The sequence below is a fragment of the Rhinatrema bivittatum genome, chromosome 7 (assembly GCF_901001135.1).
Source record: "Rhinatrema bivittatum chromosome 7, aRhiBiv1.1, whole genome shotgun sequence".
In the NCBI taxonomy this organism is placed as follows: Eukaryota; Metazoa; Chordata; class Amphibia; order Gymnophiona; family Rhinatrematidae; genus Rhinatrema; species Rhinatrema bivittatum.
In genome coordinates this window covers 82,948,081-82,975,950 of record NC_042621.1, presented here as the reverse complement: position 1 = coordinate 82,975,950, position 27,870 = coordinate 82,948,081, and the positions used below count along the sequence as shown (strand labels likewise).

At 42.2% G+C, this 27,870-nt stretch overlaps 1 protein-coding gene across 3 annotated transcripts in view; it reads right to left on the bottom strand.

Annotated features, from left to right (window-relative positions):
* The window catches only part of LPCAT2 (lysophosphatidylcholine acyltransferase 2), a 116,030-nt gene that overhangs the window by 69,942 nt on the left and 18,218 nt on the right, over positions 1 to 27,870 (bottom strand). For all 3 annotated transcript variants that reach the window (XM_029608574.1, XM_029608573.1, XM_029608575.1), the window contains exons 4-6: positions 18,930 to 19,042; positions 7,560 to 7,620; positions 3,563 to 3,621 (exon numbers count right to left, since the gene is read on the bottom strand). In XM_029608574.1, coding sequence (XP_029464434.1) covers positions 3,563 to 3,621; positions 7,560 to 7,620; positions 18,930 to 19,042 — 233 coding nt within the window. The remainder of the gene's footprint in view (positions 1 to 3,562; positions 3,622 to 7,559; positions 7,621 to 18,929; positions 19,043 to 27,870) is intronic.

Sequence of the window (27,870 nt, the reverse complement as noted above, 5' to 3'; positions counted from 1 at the left end):
CTCCCGCACATGCTCCGTTCAGAATCATCGGATGACATCACCCACACGTCATGGCTAATTCAGCCCTGCTGGTCAATGGAGAAATCAGGTTACATTTTTTTCTAATTTATTATATTTTGATAAAATGTTTGCAAAGTACGCCCACTGCAAATTGTGGGTCAGTGACAAACTGGAATCTTGATGTATACTTGTGCATTTTAAAGCTTTCTATATGTTGAAATTTTGAAAGGTAACAGAAGCACACTGTCAATGGTTCAGTGTGCTGAGGCAGTCAAAAAAGCAAACAGAATGTTGGGAATTATTAGAAAGGGAATGGTGAATAAAATGGAAAATGTCATAATGCCTCTGTATCGCTCCATGGTGAGACTGCACCTTGGATACTGTGTACAATTCTGGTCGCCGCATCTCAAAAAAGATATAGTTGTGATGAAGAAGGTACAGAGAAGGGCTACCAAAATGATAAGGGGAATGGAACAGCTCCCCTATGAGGAAAGACTAAAGAGGTTAGGACTTTTCAGCTTGGAGAAAAGGCGGCTGAGGGGGAATATGATAGAGGTGTTTAAAATCATGAGAGGTCTAGAACAGGTAGATGTGAATTGGTTATTTACTCTTTCGGATAGTAGAAAGACTAGGGGGCACTCCATGAAGTTAGCATGGGGCACATTTAAAACTAATCTGAGAAAGTTCTTTTTTACTCAATGCACAATTAAACTCTGGAATTTGGTGCCAGAGGATGTTGTTAGTGCAGTTAGTATAGCTGTGTTTAAAAAAGGATTGGATAGGTTCTTGGAGGAGAAGTCCATTATCTGCTATTAATTAAGTTGACTTAGAAAATAGCCACTGCTATTACTAGCAACGGTAACATGGAATAGACTTAGTTTTTGGGTACTTGCCAGGTTCTTATGGCCTGGATTGGCCACTGTTGGAAACAGGATGCTGGGCTTGATGGACCCTTGGTCTGACCCAGTATGACATGTTCTTATGTTATTGAGTCTTTCGAGCTTGTCACCATGTTTATTATAATTGAGCAGGTATGCTGTAAGATTCTATACCATTAATTTTCAAAATTAAGTTACTGGTGTGTTTATGGAGTTCTGTTTTGATTTGCTTTTTTGTTTTGCAATTTTGCTTTCTGAATAACTCCTGATGAAAGCATTTACTGTGCCAAAATATGGACCATGTTGGATCATGATGATTGGCCAACTCTCTAAAAATTTGATAGTTTAAATATCACTATGGAGCAGATGTATTTTTTGCACAAGTTTATTGGATATTTATTGACACTTTATAGTAGATTAATATATTAATCAATTTTACTTAGGGAATAGCCACTGCTATTAATTGCATCAATAGCATGGGTTCTTCTTAGTGTTTGGGTAATTGCCAGGTTCTTGTGGCCTGGTTTGGCCTCTGTTGGAAACAGGATGCTGGGCTTGATGGACCCTTGGTCTGACCCAGCACGGCAATTTCTTATGTTCTGAAGTTTTTTAATTTTGTATTTAATATGGAGTCTGGTTAATGATTTGAATCCTATGTGCTAATATACTGATTTGAAGCCCATCATGGGCAGGCAACAATGGATTAAAAACAGCACCTAATTATTCTGATATCGTTCTCCATTTTGAAATACTGCCAAAAATATTGAGTGTATTTTGTATTTTTTGAACCTCATTATCTTTGTATATTGTAATATCGAGAGGTGTTGCTCTTTGTTTCACTAGTAACGTCTATTTCTTTCACCAGTTTAACAACGGACAGGACGTTAAACTGCTTGAACTTAAAACAGACCTGATTAATGCTAGGTCACTGCATTCACAAGCTGTAAATTTTTCACCTGATTTAAGACCCAAGACTAGCTACCCTGTATGCTGCTGAAACCTGTGTTATTTTTTTCTCCTTGCAGTCAGTGATGTCACTGAAAAGGTTGAGGCTCTCTATCTCCATCTGCTGGCAGGACAGCGTAAAGCCATGCACCTAGCTTGGTCTAGTAGGATGAGTTCATAATGGTTTGTAATTTTATTTATTTTTTTACTGTATTATTGCAACTTTTCAGGTAGCAGATACCTGAGCCAAAGGGTATTGAATACTTTATAAGGCTCAACAGAAGCATCTTTTGTGGTGGGATAAGGGGGGGGACTGTCCTTATGCAAGCAAGAGCTCCTTATCAGTAGATCTGCGTGACAGCATTTAGGTGCAGTGAAGAGGTGCTATGATGGCGTGCCCTGTAGACAGCATGATGCAGCACAGCAGGGAATGGGAGCAACTGCACCCATAGCTTGAATAATCATGCTGGGACTAGGGAACCTGCCTAATGTGGTATATGGCAGGCCATCCAGCTAACCTATGGCAGGGCAATTGGGTTCAAAGGCTCAGGATACCTGTTACATAATCATATTGCTACAAAGACATTGTAGCTTTTTATTTTTTATTCCATAAGTCTCTTGTCTGGTTTATTACATCAGCGGGAGCAGGACCAATAGAAATGTATTAGGCACCCTAGGCTAACTTTCAATCTTGTGCCCACCCCCCTTACACATCTGCTTCTCAGGGGCAGCTCTCACACAGCATCCCCTCTCTTGTCCCACTCAGCATCCACATCTCACTCTCCTCATCGTCTGTCCAAGGTCACCCCCCCTTTACAGTGTCCAGTCTACTATCGGGCTCCCTCACATCCTCCAATTTTTCCAGTCCCTGCTCAGCACAACAGTATTACCCCATCTTTTTGCAGTGTCCAGCTTCTCTCTCCATCCCTTATCTGCCCCAAATCATCTCTCTCCAACCCACCCTAAGCTGCCTAGTACTCCCTCTTCTCCATCTGCCCATCATCTCAAACTCCCTTGCCCCTTCAGTTTCCTCTCTCTCTCTCTCCACCCGCTAGATCTACCCACCATTCATTCCCTTCTCTTTTGAGGGACCGTGCCTTAAATACTGGGTAGATGGCACCTGGAGGTTTCGGGGGGTTGCTTCCTTTCCCCAAATTTTGGCTACCTAGGCAACCACCTAGTTCATCTAACAGAAGAACTGGCCAAAGGAATGGGGGCCGGGAGAGGAAAGGGGTGGAAACTGCCCATGCAATAAGATGCATAGAACAGGCAGAATAATCAGCTGCACATAAACGCAGCAGCCTCAAATGCACAAAGGCCTAAGATTCGATTGCAATAATTAAGAATTTAATTAACCAATCCAAAAAAGTAAAACACAAAAAAAAAAACCCACACTTTTATAAAATTACTGGCCAAAGCAAGTTTACAGCTCTATAGTCTTAAGGCCTGGAAAAAAAAAACTGGATAATTTTCAAACTGTAGATACCCTGTTATCAGGCCAGCACAGGAACTATCCAAAAATGTTGATGTATATGAGTTTACAAAGTCCACACGGGTCCTGTGTCTTCCAAACCTGAAAAATATTCTCAAATGTTCCTATACAACAGCATCTCATGTTGATCCAAGCAAAGGTATTGCAACCAGAAACATCCAGCTAAAGTAAGCAGCGCTGCACGGCAGCACTCGAGAAAATGTGATTGCATTCTTTAATGTTACTCAAAAAAGGTAAACGTACATACCACTTTATTTGGGTACCTGAGAAGAACTGGCTGTACAGGAACTCCGGGACTGAAGGCACCTGTAAATACAAACATAATGCACAAAGAGCTGCATTAAAACATTAAAGACCTAAAACTAAATGAGCAAAAGCAAACATGGTCAGGATTTATGTCTCTAACTTATCTGAGTCTGAGAACTGCACGCGACTGATTGTACTGTAATATTAATATGGAAAACCTCAGGGCTCTAACCATCAGATAATTGATAAATTTCCCTCAGCTTTCCTACACCAACATCCATCACGACTATCCTATCGTACAACAATGTCTTACTCTTTCTCCCTCGTTTATCTGATTATTGCTATTGTTTCTTTAAAAATTCTAATGAAAAATGTCACATGATTAAATATTTAAACAATGTCACTGCAATAAACATTTATATTGCTATATTCTCTTTTACTGAATGCTCCACATCAAGCTAAATGTAATAAGTCAATTGTTTAAACATTACACAATAAAATGCGGAATGAGAATATGGGAGTGGCAGAAGGAACACTTCCCAAACATCTTTTTCCTCCATAGAGACTACAAAAAAAAATAAAAAAAAAATTACCACCATAAACTCAATTATGAAAAGAAAGTTGTCTCCATTTACTGTGTTTTAATTACAGCATTTGCAATTTCCTAAAAGAAAGAACAGAAATCTACACAAAATTTCATTCACAAATACTCTGATTAAAATGCAATATATGCAAGCGATTCATGTTAATTGTGAAGTACTAAAAGCACACAGATTGCTTTTAAATGCTCATTCCATAATACCCCAACCTGGAACTGTTAAAGCAGATAAGTAGAGCTGTGTAGGGAAAAATGTTTGTTTTGTTTATTTTTGTCTTTAATGTTCATGTTTCTACAATATTCTGAGTTTTCTGGAGGAGAGAATTGTGTGTGTTATTTGCAAACAGCTTGCACAAAATGCTGGCAGCCAGACCCCACTCTGCCAATTAAATTCAGACCCCCAAACTTTTTTTTTTAATTTTTATTTATTTATTTTTTATTAGTCACCCTGAACTTATCCTCCCACCACCTTGCCCAGTCCCTGGAGTCCAAATGAGGCAGAAATGATCTCCAGATGGCAGATACTCCTACCCCACTGCTGCTGCACTCCAAAATGTCACCAGCAGAGCGGGTAAGAGAATGGAAAGCTAGAGATGGGGAGGGGGGCTTTTCTAGCTTAGTCGGTAGGAGGACATGGCAGGCTCCCAGCTATTAATGCATGCTTACCTATCATTAAAATCATCCATTGTTCCTGAAGACTGGAGGGTGGCCAATGTAACCCCAATATTTAAAAAAGGCTCAAGGGGGGATCCGGGAAACTACAGAACGGTTAGCCTGACTTCAGTGCCAGGAAAAATAGTGGAAAGTGTTCTAAACATCAAAATCACAGAGCATATAGAAAGACATGGTTTAATGGAACAAAGTCAACATGGATTTACCCAAGGCAAGTCTTGCCTAACAAATCTGCTTCATTTTTTTTTTTTTTATTGAAGGTGTTAAGAAACATGTGGATTTTATCTTTCTTTGCAATTATGTAAAATCTCAATAGACACTTTGCTCAGAAATACAGAAACATGACTCCTCTTGACATCTCATGCTCATAAAAAGAAAAATTCACAAAATTAGACCACAATCTTTTTAAAGGGGGGGAGGATAAGCAATTCTGGGAGTCTCAAAATACATTATATTTAACCAAGAGAAATCAGCATAGCAGGCTTCCACTTTACCTTCTCAACAAATTACTACCTGGATCAATTCACATGGTTTTCTCTAGGAGAGGAGGTTATCAAGACTTTCGCGAGTCTAGAAACACCCTTAGTTGTTCCGGGGCATAAAATATATAGGTATCCTTATTATAAGTAACCACGCATTTGCACGGATATCTAAGCAGAAACTTTGCCCCAATTATAGTAGCTTCCTGTCTCATTGATAGGAAGGCTTTCCTCCTTTCATATGTTTGACAAATCTGGAAAAATTTGGACACATTGTCCCATAAAACCTTCCTCCATATGTTCAAAATAGTATCTCATAATCAAACTTACATCTGATTCAATAACTAAGGAAATAAGTAATGTCGCTCTTTCACATAAAATCAAGATAAAATAAAAAAATAGAAACATGGATAAACATACTGACAAACTGTCCAACGTTGCTCTGATTGTCTGGTCCATAACTTATGTTTTAAAATGGAACAAAAGTGAAAATAATAAATGCTGTTTTATTTTGTATTTAACAGCAAGCATATTCAAACTTAGGGAACCTCTCCATAAGCTATATTGCCCTTATATTTGACATCTCATTGCCCCTAAATAGCAATTGTTACAGAATATTTAAACACAGATTCCAGTACAGATCCCTGGAGCATTGCGTGGCAGCCTGTGTGTGTATACGTGGCAGCCTTTGTGTGTGTGTGAGTTTGGGGAAAAACTGTGTGCACGCGCACCTGAAAGACTGTTTTGCAGAAGGAAAATTAGCAAAAAACTACTTGGCATAGCTCTGGTTGTCTCAGTTACAACTGATGTAAGTTTTCAAAACCAAACAAAAAAGTTAGAGAAAGAAATATTCTTTTAAGGTATTAAATTAAGAGCCTGCATTTCCGTGCGAGGGTTTGGGCAGACTTTGCAGAAAGAGCATATCATCTTTGCACAGTGCACACCCTGGTGGCAACACACAACAGTCTGACTGACAAGCATAGTACTAGTATTTAAGCACCAGATCCCTGGGGCACATCACTATCTTTCTCCATCTAGTGAAATGATCACTCAGTCCTGCTGTTTCCTATCCTTTAGCCAATTACCAATCCACAAAAGGCCATTGCTTCCTATCCCATGACTTCAAATTTCTGTGGCTTAAGGGCTGTTGTGGTGAGACAGTGTCCTTCAGGATAGTTAAGTCTTCTCACACTTCTCAGAACATACATAGTTTTTATTTTTTTACATTGTGATCTACACCTAGTAACATGAAAATGTGCATCACATCACTTAAACCCCATAGCTCTTTTTGTCAGTCATGGTGGGGAAAAAGGGAACCACTCAAACTGAAGAAAACATTTTGAGGGCAGCACCCTGTCTGACAGTGCAGAGAAAGTTAGGGAGGAGACAGATTAAGTTGAAAAACCAGCATTTCCTGAAGGAAGCTCACAACCAAATGATCTGAGCACCACAAAAAAACTCATCCTACTTAGTCCGTGGAAGTAAAAATAGTAAGGGGACCTACTACTACTGCTGCTTAACATTTCTATAGCGCTACACAATGCATGCAGCGCTGTACAAACACACAAAAAGACAGTTCATGCTCAATAGAGTTTACAATCTAATCAGACAAACATACCCCAAGTCTCTTGTCATGTATGTCATAAAGCAAGACAATGATTAAAAAGAAAAGAAAGTTGGTTAACAAGGCTAAAAGCAGACAATCGGGCATAAGATTTAAAAGTGGGTCTTTAAATGGGATTTAAACATGGCAAGAGCACGACGCACCAGTTCAGGAAGACTATTCCAAGCAGACAGTATTCCAGGTGGAAAGCACAGAGTCGGGAATTGGCAGTAGAGAAGGGTACAAATAGGACTGACTTATCCAATGAGTGGCATGCACGAGGAGGGGACCTCATACAGTACATATTCAGCAGAGCACAAAAAACGTTTACTTCAGAGCTATGTACTTCTGTCTTTAACACCATTGAAAAACAGAACCGATTTTCCTGCTTATCCATAGAAAAACACTGAAGCAGAGCTCACTACAGTGGTCAGAAGCCTTGCCCCAGGTCGACATTAACTCATTCAGAAATCTATAAGTGATATATAAACCCAGAAGATACACACAAAAAAACTAAAATTTTATTCAAATCTGCGAACATTAAAAAAATAACAAAACTGAACAGTTCAATTATCAGCTGCCATTTTCATGTCTATTTTAATTCTGTGTCATTTACAAACAATAATTGCAAATAAAAAGGTCTCACCTAGTCTGAAAGTGATTAGACAGGAACGATTCGAACATGTGCCTTCTGGGAAAATCAGCACCTTAGAGAGTAAATACAAAGACATTGCATTATAAACTGTAATTGTTAAAAAAAACAAAAAACAACCCACTATAAATAATTATACTGAAAACAAAGCTCATCTTATCCAATCACTAAACCTGTATTTATGGGCAATGGTTCTCTCTACAGTACAAAGAATATTTGGTGGGCAGGAGATTGTTGTGGATGGTACTTCCACTTTTTTTTTTTTTTGGACAAAATTAAAGACAACTAAGGGCAGTGTTTTCCAACCCTCTCCTGGAGGTACACCTATCCAGGCAGGTTTTAGAGAAACGGCCAATTTTGTTTACAATAATTATGAAATTTTAAAACAATCTTGCTGAACAGTAGTTTTTATGATTTTTAAAATTCTTGCCATATTTTTGACAGCCATAAACAACGTAACATGTAACAGAGACTTTTTAAAAAATACACCAAGAAACTCTGCCTGATCATGCCAGAACTTGTTCAGGCAAGCCCTAGCTTGGCTGCAAGATTCCAACTTGTTTCCATGATGACACAGCCTTGTATAAGCAGCAGCAATGAGTAGTCTCCTATGCAACATCTGTGTGATTGAGCGGATCGTATCACTAAAACTGTTGAGTTTAAATCCACAAGCTTTAATTTCATATACTTTATGAAATGTCACGCCAATGTTGTAATAGATCTTTGTATTACCCATCCTAATATCCCTTGTTGAAATATGTAAACTGTTGTGATGGCATTACCGAATGACGGTATATAAAACTCAAAAAATAAATACAAAAATAAATAATAGCAGTGACATGTTTTGTTACACATCTGTGGTAAGTTTACTCTGAAAGCACAGAAAAAGTTTGACTTCACTCATTAAGAAGGCATACGAGATACTTCGGGTGCAAAATTGGTGACCAGGACAGAGCATGGGCTCCTCATATATGTTGCGCATCTTGCGCCAGTAGTGTGCGACCATCCATGCCATTTGCCATCCCAATAATATGGAGGGAACAGAAAGATCATATAACTGACTGTTACATCTGCATGATGAATGTGTCAGGATACTCAAAGAACAGGAAGTTTGAGTACCCTAACCTTGCATCGGCAATGAGACCAGTGCCTCATGATGACAGTCTTCCTGTTCCAAAACCGCCAGAAGTGTGGACACTTGATGACAAGGATGAGGAGGTAGGCGATGATGGCGAGCTGTCACAGATGGAAGCTGCGGCTGATCCTGACTTTGTGCCAACATCCAGCGATCCTCATTAAATCTCTCAGTCAGAGCTGAACAATCTGGTCAGAGATTTGGCTTTATCAAAGAGTCAGGCGGAGCTGCTTGGGTCAAGGCTGCAAGAATGGAATCTTTTGTCAACTGATATGAAAATTTCAGTATTTCGCAGCCGTCATGAAGATTTGACAAAATATTTCAAGCAAGTAGACAGTCTGACTTTTTGCTGTGACATCAATGGATTGGTTTTGTGCTCTTGGATGTGAACACGACTCAACAGAATGGCGACTGTTTATTGATTCAATCTTAAGTTTGAATGCTGTTTTGCTGCACAACGGCAATATCTACCCATCAATACCTGTTGGACATGCCGTTCAGATGAAAGAAACGTATGAGAACATGCAGCTATTGCTGAACCACGTTGAAGTACAACTGGAATTTGTGTGGTGATCTTAAGGTAGTTGCAATTCTACTGGGTCTGCAGCTTGGTTACATCAAGAATTGTTGCTTTTTTTCTTAAGCACAGACTTGCATCCTCTATTTCAGAAATTTCTCACAAAATCCTACCAATTATGGATCATCACACTATCAACAATAAGGAAGTCTGTAATGGCATTAAGCATACTGAGCTTTAATCACCATTGCTCACGCGCGGTGCACATACTTGCATAAATTTGACCTGGACAGAATAGTGATCACACTCATTTAACACCTAGCATTGATTAAAAACTTATGTTACCGAACCTAATGGCACCTGTGTAAACTGATAAATTTTAATAACATTATTTTTGTGCCTTACTGTAAACCGTTATGACGGTACCCACCTTAATGACAGTATAGAAAAGATTTAAAATAAATAAATAAATGGGCCTTTTAGTGCGAGAAACTGAAGTTCAGCCCTCAGATTGCTTCATTACTTTTCTTTTTACATTTAGCACTGTAGCACGCAGCTGCTCAGGTGTACATTGATTATAAATTCTTGATAAATCAGATCCCAAGTATTATATAGGTTCAGAATACACATCTCGAAAATGAGAAAATATAGTCCAAGTTGTCTTAGCTTGTGTCCTCACTACTTCAAGATGTGTGCTACAGTGCTAAATGTGAAAAGAAAAGTAATGACGCAATCGGAGGGCTGAACTTCAGTTTCTCGCACTAAAAGGCCCATTTATGCAAGTATGTGCACCGCGCGTGAGCAATGGTGATTATAAAAGCCACTAATGCAGTAAACTTGTGCGGCTAATGAAAAGCTGCAGCACGCAGCTTTTCATTAGCCGCACAAGTTTACTGCTCGTCCGGATGAGGTGTAAGTGCAGAAATTACGTTTTAGATCCACTATCACAGGGGTGAACTAAAGAATGCAGGATGAATAACCAGAGGGTCTGGATGACCTTGAGTTTGACTCAGCAAATTGGTGGATTAATTGATAAAGCTGGGAACATTAACGCGAGCATGTTTTAAAATCTGCTTATCTACGCACATTAAATTCGATAAAGTCCTAAGGAATGTACACGAAGTACATTTGCCCGAGTAACGGCTTAAAATCAGGAGCATGCTTACGCACAGTATGAGTAGTTTAAGTCATACGCATGCATGATTTAAAATTCCAGCAAATGTCCACTCGCACGCTCATATGCGCAAAACTGAAAAGTACACCAGCATCAGTTTTAAAAAAAAAAGATAAATATGGAGGGTGCTGGTAAGACATTAGGAGTGATGGCAGCCTAATCCCTGAGCCCTCTCCCCAGTTAATTTGTAGTTAATGTGGTACAGAAGGGTTACTTTTGTGTTATTCCCTTTTCTATCTCCTGAAAGATAGGTTTTTTTATATGAACTACTGACTGATTTCAGATACAACAATGCTTATGTGGGGGAGGCCAATTTTGGTGGTGCATGTAGTCCCGCGGCCTGGGCCAGAGTGTGCCTTGCGTGTCCTTGCCGGGATTGGAGGAGTTGCACAATTGTGGTTTGATGTGATTTTTTTTCTTTTATTCTCTAGCACCGGATGATAGACTATGATTATTTATTTTTGCTGCAGTTGCTTCCATGCTCTTTGGCCCTCAGAAGTGACGGAGAAATCTGGTCTGCAGAGTTGCCACAATGGGAGCTACATGCCGGAAGCCTGGGACCATACCAGAAGTCTAGGAAGTGAGGCATGAACACTTTGAAAATCTCCAAGATCCCTATAAGTTGTACAACTCCTTGTTGGGTTTCCTTTTATTTTATTTTTTTTCTTCTTCTGCTGGAAGGACACCTGCTCTTATGTTTTCATGTGTGATTTTTTTTTTTGTTTTAAGGACTTTGTAGTTTTTTTCCTTTCTGTGGAGGCTGCAGCAAAGGTGACAGCACCACGCACATGGAGCCTGTGTCCACCTATCACGTCGGACACTTCGATAGTTAGACCAAAATCAAACTGGAACCCCCCCCCCCAATGCCAGGGGACCCGGCTGTTAATACTTTTCAAGAGCTTGTTATTCGGGATGTAGAGAAGCTAGAACAAATCAAGACCCATATTTTCTTCAATATGTCAACAGAAGAGAAACTAGCCTTGGACCATTTACAAAAAAGATCTGATATGGTTATCAAGCCCGCCAACAAGGGCAGAGCAGTAGTGGTTGCGAGCACTATTACCATCAAGAAGTCCTCCGTCAGGTCCTCACCACTAGTTTCTATCAATCACTCACAGAAGCCCCGACAATGGAGATTCTAAACGAGGTGGAAAAATTAGTGGAACAGGCCATGAACTTGGCTATTTAACTAATGCCAAGAAAGCATTTTTGATCAATAAATACCCCTGAATACCAGTTCTGTATATAGTCCCCAAAATGCACAAAACACTACAAAATCCTCCGGGACGTCCAATCGTGTTCGCAAATGACTCAGCTCTGGAACCGATTTCAATTTTTTTAGACAAGATTCTACAACTGTTTGTCTCTAAAGCACCCACATTTGTCAAGGACAGTTCTAGTATCCTACAGTTTTTGGATACACTTGTAGTCCCTGAAGATTGTTTACTGGTGACCATGGACATAAAATCGCTATACACAGTCATTCCACAAGATCAGGCAGCCAAAGCAGTATTTGATGTATTGGAAACATGTCCCGCGCCACAGCGACTACCATCACAATACTTGTCGACTTAGTTCTTATTGAGGGCCAATGTAAGTATTTAATGTGCGATGGAGATTTTTTTCCTTCAAATATGAGGCACAGTAATGGCTCAAGATGTCACGAATATTTTCGCCTCCTCGTTTGAAGCGACATTAATCCAGAACTGTGAATGGCAGATTATATATCTCCTCCAGCAGAGCATATATATGACGACGTCATGTTAATTTGGAATGGCTCTCAAATTAAACTCCTTGAATTGTTTACATGGATCAATTCTCTTGATTCAGGTTTGAAGTTTACTATTAATTATCATAAGCACCAAATTGCACATTTGGATATCCTTATCATGAAACAAGGCACTAGAATATGTACCAGCAATCATCGTAAAGAAAATGAAAGAAATAACTTGCTGCGCTTTGACAGCTTTCACTCCACCGAGTTTAAAAAGAATCTGCCAGTGGGACAATTTTTTAGACTGCGGCACCTATGTATGGATAAAGCTGATTTGGACCGAGCTCTGCTATATTCTCAAGAGGAACACTCGCACTTAAACTGAATAGAGCTGAACTGAGCTCCGCCATTTAAGGGAAGTACCTAATAGTGGCGAATAATAAATGCTTTAAAGAATTTCTGTGTGCTACGATATAACACTGAATTTTAATATAATATAAAAAAAAAAAAGAAAAAAAAATTTGAGTGTTGGACAGTACATGACCAATGATTAAAAATGGCCTCTAGCAGACTAACGATGGAGCAGTAATGCCTAAAAACACTGCAGGATGTTATGAAGGTCATCTATGAAACACAAGAAGTTTATGAACGTTGGGAATCTGATATAGCTCATATAGTTAGTTTAAAGGCAGTTTTGTACTGATGTCGTTCTGAATATATAGTAGTACAATCATTAAAAACGTAAAAAGAGTAAACTACAATTTCTTACCATGATAATCTTGTTTAATTTAAAGCCGCCATTTTATACAATAGGGATATAAATTAAACAAATCCATGTTTCTTGAGACACATTATGATTCAAAGTATGAATAAAACCAATTTAAAATCAGTGTGTGAGGTCATCCTGCCAAGATTACCCAAAGAAGAAACCAGAAAATCATTTAGTCACAAAGAACCCCAGACTGACATCCAAAGATCTACAGGCCTCTCTTGGTACAGCGGACTCAAGGAAAAAACTGAACGGGAATGGTGTTCATGGATGGATAGCAAAGAAGCAGCCACTGTGCTCTTAAAAAGAACACTGCTGCCCTCCTCAGGTTCACCAGACGACATACAAGACTTCTGGAATAACCTTCTCTGGACTGATACGAAAAAAAAGCTGAACTTTTCAGTCAGAATAAACAGATTCCGCCTTCCAAAGTAAGACCCTCATCCTGTTAAGCACCATGGTGGGTTATGGTGTGTGGCACTGCTTTGCTGCATCAGAACCTGCACTGCTTGCCATCAATGGAGCCATGAATTCTGCTTTACATCAGAAAATGCAATAGGACCATGAGCGGTCATCTGTCCGTGAGCTGAAGCTGAATTAAGTGAGTCATGCAGCAAGACAACAATCTTAAACAGTCACGTGAATCTACTACAGAATGGCTGAAGAAATCAAACTACCAACCTAAACCTCCGTTACAGAATGAAGGATTCACAAACTTTTTCACACAAGAATATTTGTGCGAATCGGTTTGTTGAATAAACAAATTATACATATATCTGATTTATTTATTCAGTAGTGTTATCCCTCTATCATCAGGGTTTAATAATGAGTATAAAATGTACAAAAATTGACATCCTAGGTGATTCAGAAACTTTTTCTCAGTACTATATCCCCCTTATTAAAATGTTACAAGCATCACACTTGAATTTGAAACTGGTTTTTTTTTTGACCAGCCTAAAACGTTTGCGGTTATATTCACTTAGGCCAGTGCTCTATTTTTTTCTAGAACCAGAGTACTGTAACAGTGTGATACTTGTAGTGCTGTAATGTACCTTAAAAATGCCCCATATATGTATAGCATTGCAACATCTACCCACGTAAGTGTTAAGTCAGTAGGTACTTTTACCTGAGGTCCTATAACCAATTTTCAAAAGGAAAGAACAAGCATATTTTCCATTTGAAAACTGCCCCATTTCCCCAGGCGTTTTTCTGTTTGTTCACTGTTGTCCTGCTTTCACAGCAACCTGTTTCTGTTGCTAAAGCTGTTAGTGCAGTTGTTTACCTGTAACAGGTGTTCTCCTAGGACAGCAGGATGGTAGTCCTCACATGTGGGGTGATATCATCAGATGGAGTCCAGCATGGAAAACGTTTGTCAGTTTCTAGAAGCTTTGAGCAGCACACTGAGCATGCCCAGCCTGCCACTATCCACGCGGGATCCCCCTTCAGTCTCGCTGCATAGATGAGAGTATGAGGGGAAAAAAGTAAATAAACTGCAGGGAGAACCCAACTCCGTGGGGAGGCGGGCGGGAGTTCTGAGGACTAACATCCTGCTGTCCTAGGAGAACACCTGGAGGTAAGCAACTGCGCTTTCTCCTCCTCTCATGTGGGTGGAATGCCAAGCTCCAGACTGTCCGAATTTACAGAACATAAGAACATGCCATACTGGGTCAGACCAAGGGTCCATCAAGCCCAGCATCCTGTTTCCAACAGTGGCCAATCCAGGCCATAAGAACCTGGCAAGTACCCAAAAACTAAGTCTATTCCATGTTACCACTGCTAATGGCTGTGGCTATTTTCTAAGTCAACTTAATAGCAGGTAATGGACTTCTCCTCCAAGAACTTATCCAATCCTTTTTTAAACACAGCTATACTAACTGTACTAACCACATCCTCTGGCAACAAATTCCATCTGCATTGAGTGAAAAAGAGACCAACAGCAATCGAACAAAGTGCCAATGGGCACAACAACTGCGACGCTGTAGGTCGGCAGAGGACTGTCTGGTTCCCACAGAAGCACGAATAGAAAGTTGAGCTCAGGTCTGGAACACGTTGCGCAGGACAGATTGACCGAAGGCACTGTCCCGACGCCAGTCCTTTTCTAAACAGTAATGAGCTGCAAAGGAATGAAGGGAACTTCAGGTTGAAACTCTGCAAATTTCGACAGGGACTGCACGTAAGTGAACCACAGACATAGCCAGAGCCCGCACAGACTGCGCCATTACACTGCCGGCTAGAAGAAGGCCTGCCTGCGCATAGCAAAAAGCAATGCAATCCGCCAGCCAGTTCGACAAGGTCTATTTACTCACTGCTTTTCCCAGGCAGTTGGCAAAGGACACAGAGCTGGGTGGACTGCCTGTGTCCGGCTGTGCGACCAGAGTAGAAAGCCTTTTGCAGTCCAAGGTATGAAGAACCCGTTCCCCTGAGTGGGAATGAGGCCTCGGAAAGGTGGTGGATAAAATGATGGATTGATTGAGGTGGAAGTCAGTCACTACCTTGGGCAGAAACTTAGGATGCGTATGCAAGACTACACGATCATGGAAAAACCTCATGTAGGGTGGGGTACGTCACTAGAGCTTGCAGCTCACTGACCTGCGAGCCGAAGTAATTGCCACCAGGAATATGACTTTCCAGGTGAGGAACTTCAGATCACAGGACTGCAGCGGCTGAAAGGGAGAACACATGAGCCATGCCAGGACAACACTGAGATCCCAGGATGTGACAGGAGGCCGAAGGAGGGGCTTCAACTGGAGGAGACCCCGCATGAAATGGCCTACCAAAGGTTGCACTGAGACAGGCGCGACAGCAACACCTCAATAGTATGCACTGACCGTGCTCAGGTGGACCCTGACTGAACTGATTTGAAGCCCAGACTCAGAGGTGCCACAGGTAGTTCAGCAGCCAAGGAAGGGGACATAAGAAAGTATTCAAGCCACACCCCACACACCAGACGTAAAAACCTTTTCCACTTCAAACTGTAGGACTTCCTGGTGGAAGGCTTCCAAGATGCCACCAGTACCTGGGAGACAGTCAGATAGCGCCAGGGGCTGAAGGACTATGCGCCTAACCTCCAAGCTTTCAGAGCCAATGCCCGGAAGTTCGGATGATGCAGGGTGCCCTGATTCTGGGAGAGAAGGTTGGGCACTGTCCCCAGCTGGACGAGGGTCCGCACTGATAGGTCCTGTAGAAGCAGGAACCAGACCTGTGGAGGCCAGAAGGGTGCCATGAGGATCATGGACCCTCTGTCCTGGTGAACAGAGGTGTCCTCAAAGGAGCGGAAGAGGAGGGTACATATAGCAAGCCCCTCCCCCAGTGGAGGGAGAAGGCGTCGCAGGCCAGATGTCTGCCCCCCCCCCCCCCCGACACCAGGGAGCAAAACTTGCTCACCTTGTGGTTGTGTGAGGAGGCAAAGAGGTCCAAATCCAGCATACCCCACTCGTGTGGCTGGAAGGAGCAGTCCGCCAGCACATTCAGGAGCCCTGGCAGACACGTGGCTCGCAGAGATATCCCCTACAACAGGGCCCAAGATCATACTTGCACCGCCTCCAGATAGAGTAGGAACAAGTCCGTGCTACTCTACTTGTTGAAATACCACATCACTACTTGGTTGACTGTCCGAATCAGGACTTCCTTGTGCAACAAATGGTCTCTGAACGCTCACAAGGTGTACCGGATCACCCGAAGCGCCAAGAAGTTTGATAGTGTGCTTCGGAGATGGTCCAGAGGCCCTGCGTGTGGATACCACTGACATGGGTTCCCCATCCCTGGGGGGAGGCATATGTGGTGAGGATCACCTGAGGCAGAGCAGCTTAGAAGGAAAGTCCCCTTTCCAAGGTGGAGAGATCTTCCCAGCAGGACAGAGACACTCGCACAGGATCTGTGATTGTGACGCGAGTCTCAAGATCTTGAGAGGCCTGTCACCACTGGGACCAAAGGTCACAGCCTTCTGCATGCACAGGTGGGCGAGAGGGGTCAAATGGATGGAAGCCACCATGTGGCCTCACAGACGGTGGGCAGATACCTGCTAGCTGTTTCCTGACAAAGGTGGCCAGTGAGGCGAGGGCAAGAGCCCGATTCCTGGGCAGGAACACTCTCACATGCACTGTATCCAATCTGGCTCCTTTGAAGTCCAGCTGAGGAGATGGGCAGAGATGAGACTTAGGGGTAATTGACAAAGTCTGTAGCATCTGCACAGTCAGGGCCAGAGCCCTCAGGGTCCCCTGCTCAGGAGTCGATCAACCAGTCGAGCTATGGAAAGATATGAACCGATCGACGTCTGAGATAGACAGCCACCACTGCCGGGCATTTGGTGAAGACACGAGAGGCTGAGGCCAACCCAAAGAGCAATAGCCTGTACTGGTAATGGGCCTTTCCTACCACAAAGTGGAGGTACCTCCGGTGGCTGGAGAAAATAGCTATGTGAGTGTAAGCTTCTTTGAGATCGAGGGAGCAAACCTAGTCTCCTCTGAGGAGTGGGATCAGCGTGCCCAGAGAGATCATCTTGAACTTTTCTCTTGCGATAAACCTGTTCAACGCCCTGAGGTTGAGGATGGGCGCCATTCCTTTTGGAATGAGGAAATATCTCGAATAGAACCCTCGGCTCTGCCGATGGTGCGAAACCAGTTCCACTGCGCCTGCTACCAGGAGGGCAGAGAGTTCCATTTGAAGTACGACCTGTTGGGTGGATGAATCCCACGATGGACATGGGGGCGTGACTTCCGGGAGCAGATTGAAATTTAGACGGTACCTAGGATGATGCCACAGATGCCGATAGCTTGATCTTCTTCAATCCGAACAGCTGCTCCATCTTGTCAAGCCGAAGACTACGTCCCTTCGGGGTCATATGAGTGCATAAGCAGCAATTCCCAGACGTCATGTGATGCCCCCAGGCAGAGGATATATCTCATGGGGGTCCATAATGGACATGGCCCTCGGGCATCGCCGAAAACCAGAGGTAGCCCTGACGGAATGAAACAAAAAGGATGCCAAATCAAAGTCTATGATGGCGGGTGTCAATAGCCAGCAGTCACCAAGGCACCACCACTGCGGGGGAATCAACCGTGAAAGGAAGCTTACCAGAAGCATTAAAAACCCTAAGGACACGACAGGGAAACAGAGGGACTCAGTGAACACCGTAAAGAAAATCCACGAAAAATGCGAGAAAAGAGAAAGTTTTCCACAAGGCCAAAAAAAAAAAAAAAGCCAAAGTTAGCTCACTCACACCATGATGCTTACAGTTCCAGAGAAAGAGACTGGAGAGGGACCCCACACGGACCCGTAGTATAGGGCATGCTGGGTATGTTCGGTGTGCCAAGTCAAAGTTCCAGAAACTGACATAAGTTTTCCTTGTCAGTGCTCCATCTGATGTCGCCCATGTGCGAGGACTACCATCCTGCTTGTCTTCGGAGAAATTAAGCTGTGCATAGGAAATACGCAGCAGACACGGAAAAAAAAAAAAAAAAAAAAAGATTGCCCTGAGAAAAAAAAAAAGTACCCACAGAAATTTACAACTGTTTTTTCTGTGGAAACATTTTGGGAAAAACATTTTTGAAAATGCAAAACTGCATGTTATTGCCTCCTCCCAAACTAACCCTGTCCCAAGGAAGACCTCCGCATGTGAATAAAAGTGCTCAGGTTGTAGAACGTGCATACTTTTAACCACGTGGAGGGTAAACAATTTTCATAAAGCTCTTTTAACTGAATAATAATTGCCCTCACAGCAAACAGTCTTCAAAGGGATCTATAAGTAAATTAGGTAAAGGCATGCAGTGATTCTACTTTGTTAACAACTATTCCAGACTTTCTATGGTACACTGGCAGTACAGAAAAGCTTAAGTCATTCCAGATTTTGCAGGGAATGGTTTAGTAACATTTTACACAGGCACCACACACATCCATGTCTCTAGCATGGAATGACACCTGTAAAAGAAGCTTGTTCAAACCGTACAGCAGTAATTACTTTTCCGCAACTCCACTTCAGGATGGCTATCGGTCACTACAGACTCTGCATTTGACAATTAGTGATTTTCCATGCCAATAATCTGTAATTAAACTTTACCTGTGGCCATTCCCCATCTGAAGTTACTCGCTTTATTATCTCATTTGCTGTTCTCTTTCTAGAATCTGGGTCAATGCGGGACACCAATACAGGCTGAGTAGCACGGAGCATTCCTTTAAAATAAATGTAAAAAGTCAAATATTTAAGATGCGTAAAACTTAAAACAAGGTTTTCTAAATTCAAAACTCATCTCTTGCTGTAGGTTTATCCCAATAACTGATTTCCTCAGCTTTTTGCCCTGGGTTGAGTCCATGACACTTTTTTTTTTCCCAAAAAGCATCTTGGGCAGGACACCACAAATACTTTAAAGTAGATAATTAAGCTTCCAGACCCTGTGGTTTCATATTGAGTCAATGGCGAAGCCACATTCCTGCAGTGTAGTATACAACACATCCTCAGACAGGAAGAAACTTCAACCTCCATAAGGGCGGGATAATTATTACATAATATCTGTACATCCAGAACGTTCAGGAGACAGGGGCAAAGCTGGATATTTTCAGAAAACCCAATATAAACAGGAGCAACTTTGATTTTGCTTCATAGGGGTCAATTTTGAAAAAAAGGGCAGAGCATCTAATGTAAGCTCCGATGAAATAAGAGAAGTAAAAAATGTGTGCTCACTTTCAATGCACATTTTCTTTTCTTATATGCAAAAAGTTAACACGACTGATGCAGTAAACCTATGGTAGGTACCTAAGACATCAGGAATATTTAAAGAGAAAAAAAACACACCACACACCAACCTGTAAAACGTGCAAAGACTTGATTAGTGTGCATAAACCATGATATCTGCGTATAAAAGCACAATGTCTACACAAGTCATATTTTATGCAGGGAAAATGATTTGAACAGAAATGTTATTTGTTTGATATCCCAGAATTTCATTATGACCTCAATGCAGTTACAATAAAATAGAGTTACTTACTTCTAACAGGTGCTGTCCAAAGATAGCAGGATGTCAGTCACGAGCATCATCACATTGAGAACAGAATATTGACAGTCAAAGCTTCTTGAAATGTTGAGCATGCCCCACTGGGAATGAGCAGCCTTGACCACTCCCCTGCATCCCATCAGTCCATGATACAGCTAAGACTTGGAGAAAACAAGTCCAAGGAGAGGTAGAAGGGTTTTGTGAAGACAGAGAATACCTTTTATAGCTAAGTAACTATTTTCTCCAGTTCTCACATGAAGATTTCCAAGTTACAGGCTGCTTGAACAAAAGGAGGGAAAAAAAAGCCTCCAAAACAGTGCCAATGGGCAAGACTGTTTTTAGTGGTGACACGCCATCCTAATATTTTCTGTTTGGTTTTTCTCTTATGGCAGTCTGAAACCAAAATAACAGGCCCTACGAGGCATGGAGTTGGGTTCTACACTTCAAAGAGACTCCATAAGACAGACAGACCAAAACTACTATTATGTCAGAAGCCCCTGTTGAAACAATAGTAAATGTGAACGAGTGGAGAAAACTCCATGCTGCAGCTCTACAGATCTCCTCAATGAAGACCGAGTGGACCGCTTACACTGTCATGGTTGTAACAGTGAGCTTTTATATAGCCTGTCTGCACATAAGAGAAGGAAATGCAATCTGCAAGCCAAATAAAAGTAAACTGCTTGACGATGGCAATTACAGGCATATTGACAACAAAACAAAAAGCTGGGAGGGCTTCCGTTGACTCCAGACAGAAGGCTGAAGGTCCCTGGGAGATCCATGCATAGAACCGTAGTATTGTGAGAAACTTTGTATAAGGCAGATTAGTCACTAGGGACCAAGTGTCAAAGTGACCGCCACCAAAAATATGACCTTCCAAGTCAGCTACTTCTGCTCACAAGACTCCAAAGGCTCCCAGTTCATCAACTGGGTGAGTACTACACAACAGAAGGCTTGACGGAAGACTTCAACTGAAGCAACTAAAAACTGAACGGAGATGAGTTACCTTCCACATGATGGTGATGAATACCAATTGCACTGAGATGAACCCTGAGCTGATATACTGCAGGGGAAGAATTCAGTAACTCTTAATCCAGTAGGAGTATTGAGAGAAGATGATTAGTCAGTGTTGTTTTGGGAAATCTTAGCATATAAACGTTTAAGTGACAGGTGAAATAGTGGGGTATATTCTCCAGTGTGTGCACCTGAATAAAAAGCAAGGATAAAGGTAGGCAATTCTAGTGGGAGTGCCCTTTCACCTACCCCCAGCCCTAGGGCGAACGCTGGGAACAAATAAGCACCGCTTCTGTTTTTTGTTTTTTTTTTAATAGAAACTTTACTGACAAGAAAGAAAAGGAAAAAAGTTTACTTTCCTGAAGAAGGGTGGCAGAACTTCCCATGATCCTCGCTGAGGGGGAGGGAGCTGGACCACAGACTGTCACCCCCAGTGTACCCTAAAGAGCAAATTTGAGGTTCCCAACCCCTGCTCGTCCTTAACCTACCACCAGGAAGGATGGTCCCAACAGGACCTTGCCAACCTCCTGGGAGGAAACTCTGATTAATGTCCCTAATACTTCTCCCTCCCCCCCCCCTCCCAAACTCTGGTACAGAACTGCAGGTTTTGCACCACTTCCATTTGCTGGGGAGAGAGAAATACTGAGGAAATGTAGGTGGCACACCAGGTTAAGAAACTGTGCCTGAGAAAATCTCTCTGTCTCCATCTGCTGGAAGGGAGGCAAAACCCAGGAGTCTGGACTGATCTGGGTACATACAGGGAAAGGATCTTTATCCTGTTGGACTCTATGCCATCCTAGACAAAGCATTACCCCGCCACCAAGATGTTCCTTCTCTGTCACTGTAATATAATTTGCACCCTAGTATAGCATTATCCCATTGGTTATCCTCTTTCCACCTTGTTTCTGACAATCCAGTGGAAGCACTGAGAGGAAGAGGTCCCCTTTTCCTAGAAAAGGAATCAGGATATTGAGGGAAACCACTGTGAACTTTCCCTTATCACCACCAGGTCAAGGGTGGGACAGGTTCCCTCCCTTAGGCTTAGGGATCAGGAAGTACCTGGAGCAGAATCCTATCTTTTTACCCTGGTGAACAGGGTTTATCACATGATCTTCTAAAAGGGAAGGAAATACCCTTTTGCAACAAGTCCTAATGTAGGAGTCTGTCGAAGAGCTTCTTGGTGGACAATTTAGAGGACTATCCAATAGGCATACTCTCCTATGCTGAGTCCCTGAATGTCTGAAGATAACCAGGGGCAATGGTTTACTTTAATTCTCAGCCTTCCTTCAATAGGAAGGTTCTCTGACAGACACTGGAAACTGGGCTATGCTTTTCCCAATCCAGTTAGAGCACCATGCCAGATCGTGGCTGGCTTGTGAGCAGTGGGCTTTTGGGCTCTCTGAAATGAGAGCAAGTACCCTGCTGTCACATGGGGGTAGGGGGCAGGGGAAGATGGGAAGCAAATCCTCGCTTTTTGGCACCTCACAAGATCCTTGACTTTGGATGGTGGGTCTGGTGCACAGAGGGCATCATCACTGAGCTACCACATCCTTAACACTATTGTCAAAAATGTTCGCCATATCATGGTATTCTAAATGTTATAGGTCAAGCAGGCAATGCTATCTATACACTCCAGCACATTGACACTAGCAAGTTTACCAATGTACTAGCATCTGAAGGACCAATAGGCAGCTATTTGAGCATTGAACATAGCCACTTGAAATGCCTTCCTCCAAAGGGTGCCCAGGGTAGAGTGGGTCAAAAATCTTGCCCTTCCTAGGGGCAGATTTGAGCATCATAGACCAATGAGATAGCAGAAAGGTAACATACTACATTCCAATCTGGATCTTCCGGAAGATCTCATGGACAGGCACTACCACAATAACCATGGAGACATTCAAAAACTGGTCCTGAATTCTTCCTCCTCCTGCAAGTTAAATGGAATGGCATCTGCTATTTTCCTCAAAGTCTCCATAAGAAATCCTACAGGGGAGATGGGACTGACCACTCCTGCTCAGAGCCCATCCCAAAACTTATCACATCCAAATCAGATAGGCATAATAGAGTATGGATTGGGATCTCACCTGGCTAGCAGACAATACCCCAGAGAGGACTTGGTTGCCTATGGGGTCCGGCCAGAACATTTGTGCATTGGGGAACTTCTCCTGCCAAAGCACTGGAAAATGTCATCAATGTCTGGGCACCTAATGTTGATTCCCATTGGTGTGGCCATGCCAGAGGAACTGGATATCAGTCTGCCTTGATTCAGACATTTACACTCTTGCACCAATGCACTGCAGGGCCTTCTAAAGCTTTATGTCCTGCTCCTCCTTGAAACGGCCAATGCCAGTACAGGTTGGGAAGAAGGGAGAAGAGGCAACTCGATCACCTGGACTCTTGAAGACTGATACGATTCCTGGGACTGCTCAGGGGAAGATTCATGGCTGCTATCAGAATGTCAGTTTTTTGCACCAAACTTCAACCAAATGTCAATGCCTCTTAATCCTTCCTGATGCCTTGAAAAGAGGGCTGGAGGGGAACTGATACCACCCCAATGTTGATGCACCATCGATGGCTGGTCCAGTTCCTGGGTCCCTCTATGTTTATGCCTCGGATCAGGCTAAACTCTCCCCTAATTCCCACCAGGAATGATATCTTCGAAGGGTCATAGCCTCACCAAGGATGCAGCCCAAGATGTGATCAGACCCCAGGCAAAGCACCCACTGATGAAGAGGGAGCAGGGGATCCAATCCCAGCCGCCCAGGGAGCATTTACCTAAGCCACAAGCCTTCCAAGGCATCAAATGAAAAATAAGAGTCAAATAAACTACTCAATGATAGGGCAAAAAATCCCTCACAGGTGATACCACGGAGCACCAGAATCAGTGCACCATGTGACTGAAGAAAAACATAAGTGAATTTAAAACCATATGAAAATACCTACCTAGGCATAACCAGCAGGGCCTCGTGAGAAATGGCTCCTGCAGCTCCAGAAATATTTCCCTGGAGCGACTGTAAAACAAAGATGAATCCTGACCTGCAGGCTGTGTGGAAAAAATGAGCATGAAGGGCCTTACATGGAACATGGAGGAGTGGTAAGGGCGTGCTCAGAGCTTCCAGAAGCTTCATGCCAGGCTCCATCTGATGTCACCCCTGCAAGAGTACTGCTGCTGTGTTTGACGGGGAAAATTTGATACACTCACCACTAGTAAGTAAGAAACAAATTCTTACTTTCTAAACTTTCTCTGAATCCTGCTGCAGTGAACAGGTGCATTATGTCCCCCTATAGCAGATGGAGGCAAAGCACACAGGCTGTGACTTTATCACCATTATGTTTAGGTGGTGCAGTACAGAGAAACTCCAGTATCCCTATGACAAAGGACTTAAACTGCATTAAATATATGCAAAGTACCACCTCAAACATACTGGGAGAGACCACACCCAAAACTCACCCCCTTTAAGCAAAAAACTCTGGAAGCACAGGCAAGGCAGAAAGACCATACATTCTGTCAACTATACACATACATAAATAATCTGTAGTAACATGCCTCTATGGAGGAAAAAGGCAGTCCAACTTCCCAGGAAGGTCTGGGGCTGGTGTAGCAGAATTAACGGAAAGAAAATTAGCAGATAAAAAAAAAAAAAAAAATGTCTCCTTCCACCTTGCTACACCAGTCCAGTCAGTCCAAACAGGTGGGAAGAACCAAAGCCCCACTATTATGGGTGGAAGGAAGGGCCACTAAGAACATCAGCCCTTAGGCAATACATCCAGACAGTAATGCAAGGACAACCACATGGCTGCCCTGCACGGTCCTCAGGTACAGCCATCTCCACCCAGAAGGAATACTGTGCATGGATAACGCCTAGCTCCCACTATCCCATAAGCAAGTTTGTCAAAGAAACCATGACCTTGAACCCAACAAGCTAAAGAATTCTTACAGGCCACTTCTCTCCCTCATGCAAAGCCACTGCCAACAAAAGCAGACTCTCACACCTACAAAAACCAATTACCGTAGTCATTCCAAGTACTGAATGAGAACCCGAACATCCATGAACCTCACTGACCAGCTAACACCCCCCTCTCTAGAAAAAGCAGGCAGGGTGACCAACTAATCCAAATGAAATGCTGAAAACCACATTTGGTTAAAGAAAGGGACAGTCAGAGGTGGCAATCATCAGTAAAAGGATCCCCTACAAGATAGTCTTCATCTGAGAGACAATGTGTAGAAGAACTCAACCCCCCAAAACAAGAACTATGAACATGCTTTAGTAGCTCAAAAGGCACAGAGACCAGGGCCTGAAAGACCAAATAAGTCCACTGAGGAACTAAAAGCCCGAATGGCAGCCAGGGTCAACTTCTTGGAGAAAACAACGAACCACATCAGTACAGTTTGCCACCAAAATGCCCTGCACTTCACACCAACAACAGGAGACTGCTGCAATTTTAAACCTTCAGGGAATTACGAGCCACTTCCTTCTCCAAGCCTGCCTGAAGAAAAGGATCAGTTTTTGTAAGGAACGGGGGAGCCTTTTGGGGGTGGAAACCAGGCTGCTGGCGCTAACCTTTAAAAGGGAGATTGTTCTAGTTTAAAAGCTGCTCTAAGGGGGAAGCCGACAGTCGCTCCAGGCAGCGCATGGTTCGGAGGGAGGGTATCTTCAAAGGATACTAATGATGCATTAGAGTTAAGGGGATCCCACACAATGGTTCCTTCATGAAGCTCGCACATGGTTTAATATTAATGAATGGAAAGGTTTTCATTTTTTGTACTCATTCATTACTGTGTGTTATCTGCATTGCTTGCTCACCATGGCACACAGTTTATATAATTCTTCATTTATAGTATTCTAGTATATTAATTTTTATTTACTTTCAATATTTACTTATAAGTAGTGGCAGATTACTTTGCCTTCCCAGCGTTCTTCTTTATTTTGTCTTTTCAGTGTGCTCTACTCGTTATCAGTGCTTTTCTGAGCTTGACAGATTTTAAGGAGGACTGACCATCACAACCACCGGTATGTATGTATATATATATATATATATAGATATATATATATATAGATATATATATATATATATATATATGATATATATATATATATATAAATATAAATAACATACATTTCAATATACCCTAGGTTTTTACCTTTTTTTTTATTTATAGTTTATTATAATTTCTTAAGTACATTCAAGTAAAATATGAATAGAAAATATGGATTCACAGCAAAAATCAAAAAATTTTTAACTTCAACCTCAAGAAAACATTATTCTGTAAATTTACATACAGACCCCATAATCAATGGGGGAGCCTATTATATCTAAGAAAACAAGGTAATTATGAGAACATAAATCAAGAGAGAGACTTTACTTTTTTACCAAACTCTTTCTCCAACTGGGGTAGTAACCCTTTTAAAACCACCTTTATCCTGAAGAAAAGGTTCTAAGTGTCCCTGGGTCAGTGAAAACAAACTTATTTTTTTGAAAAGAAATCATACATTTGCATGGATATTTAAGATAAAAGGTAGCCCCTAAGGCCAATACCTTCTGTTTCATTAACAAAAGTGTTTCCTTTCTGTGCTGAGTAGCTCTCGACACGTCTGGGAAACATTTGCACAGTTTGTCCACAAAAAACGCAAAAACTTTTATTCAAAAAATATTTCTGGAGAACCAGATTTTTCTGACTCTCCAGAGCAAACACCACTACCAATGTTGATCTTATCTGGGATATTATCCACTGACGCCTCTAAGAAAGATGTTAAATTAGGGCTTTCAGGCTGGAGAATATCCATATCTCCATCATTTTTTGCCAGGGTTTTTTTTATATTAGATACATAATACAAGTTAGAAATTATTATATCTTCAGAAATACCCAAAATTTCTTTTGAGTATTTCTTAAATAATTCATAAGCCGACAAAAGTCTAGTGATGGGAAAATTCAATATTCGAAGATTCTTTTTTCTCAAAACATTATCTATATTCTCTAACTGCTTATATAGCATTAAAGTGTCTTTTATGAAGGCTGATCCTGACGCTTGCATAGAGGTAACTTGTGTGGCATTTACCACCTCTAGATGTTTTAGTCTCTTTTCATGATCCTCCAGGGCAGTCTTAGTATCTGCTGCGAAGATGGTGGCTTGATTCATGGACTGGACTAATCTCCTGTCCATGTTAGTTACTGCCCTCCACACATCGGTTAATGAAATATTTTCAGGTTCAGACATGCATGGTTCCTCATACAGAAGGGGTCTACTACCCCCCTCTTCCGTGATGTTCACTCCCCCTACTGCTCCCATGACTATTGTCTGTACCCTCTCTTTTGCCTCTGCTGGATTAGCAGATGTCATTGCTAATTGGGAAGGGTCATGTTCAATTCCATTAACCTTCCCACCAGTCAGGGGTGAAATGGACGTTTGGATCTGGGCTGGACTCCCGGAATCACCCGATGAGAAAGATATTTCTGAAGCCAGTTCTCTAACATTATATCTCACCCTCCGCTGTAGGTGGTCATCCATGGGGCCTCTGACTTCTTTCACCGTAGGAGTGGAGGTTTTTACCTTTCTCTTTCTCCCCATCAGATGGCTAACTTGTCTGCCGGAATTTCACCCAGGGGCGCGCGGCTTCGGCTGCGCGCCGCAGTGCTGATCTTAAATAGCCCCAGCGGCTCCCGCTGACGTCGGGGGTGGAGCCGGATCTCCTTCGGCTCCTTCCGGTATCGCGTCCTCCTGCCCTGCACCCTCCGGTGCGCTCTCACGGCGATAGGCTCCCCAGGTTTTTACCTTTTTAATACATTCTGCCTTATTTAGATTTAGTGTCTTGTTATTTATGCTGATATACCTATCCAAATAACTGGATGACAGCTACAACGGGCCGCTTCTTAGGTGTCGTTTTTTTGTACTATCAGCCAATTGAGTAAATGTTTGCAAAAAAAGATGTGTACCCAGACGTTTCTTGTTCTGGCATTTATCACTCATTTGTTTTTAAGGAAGTCGATTAAATTATTAA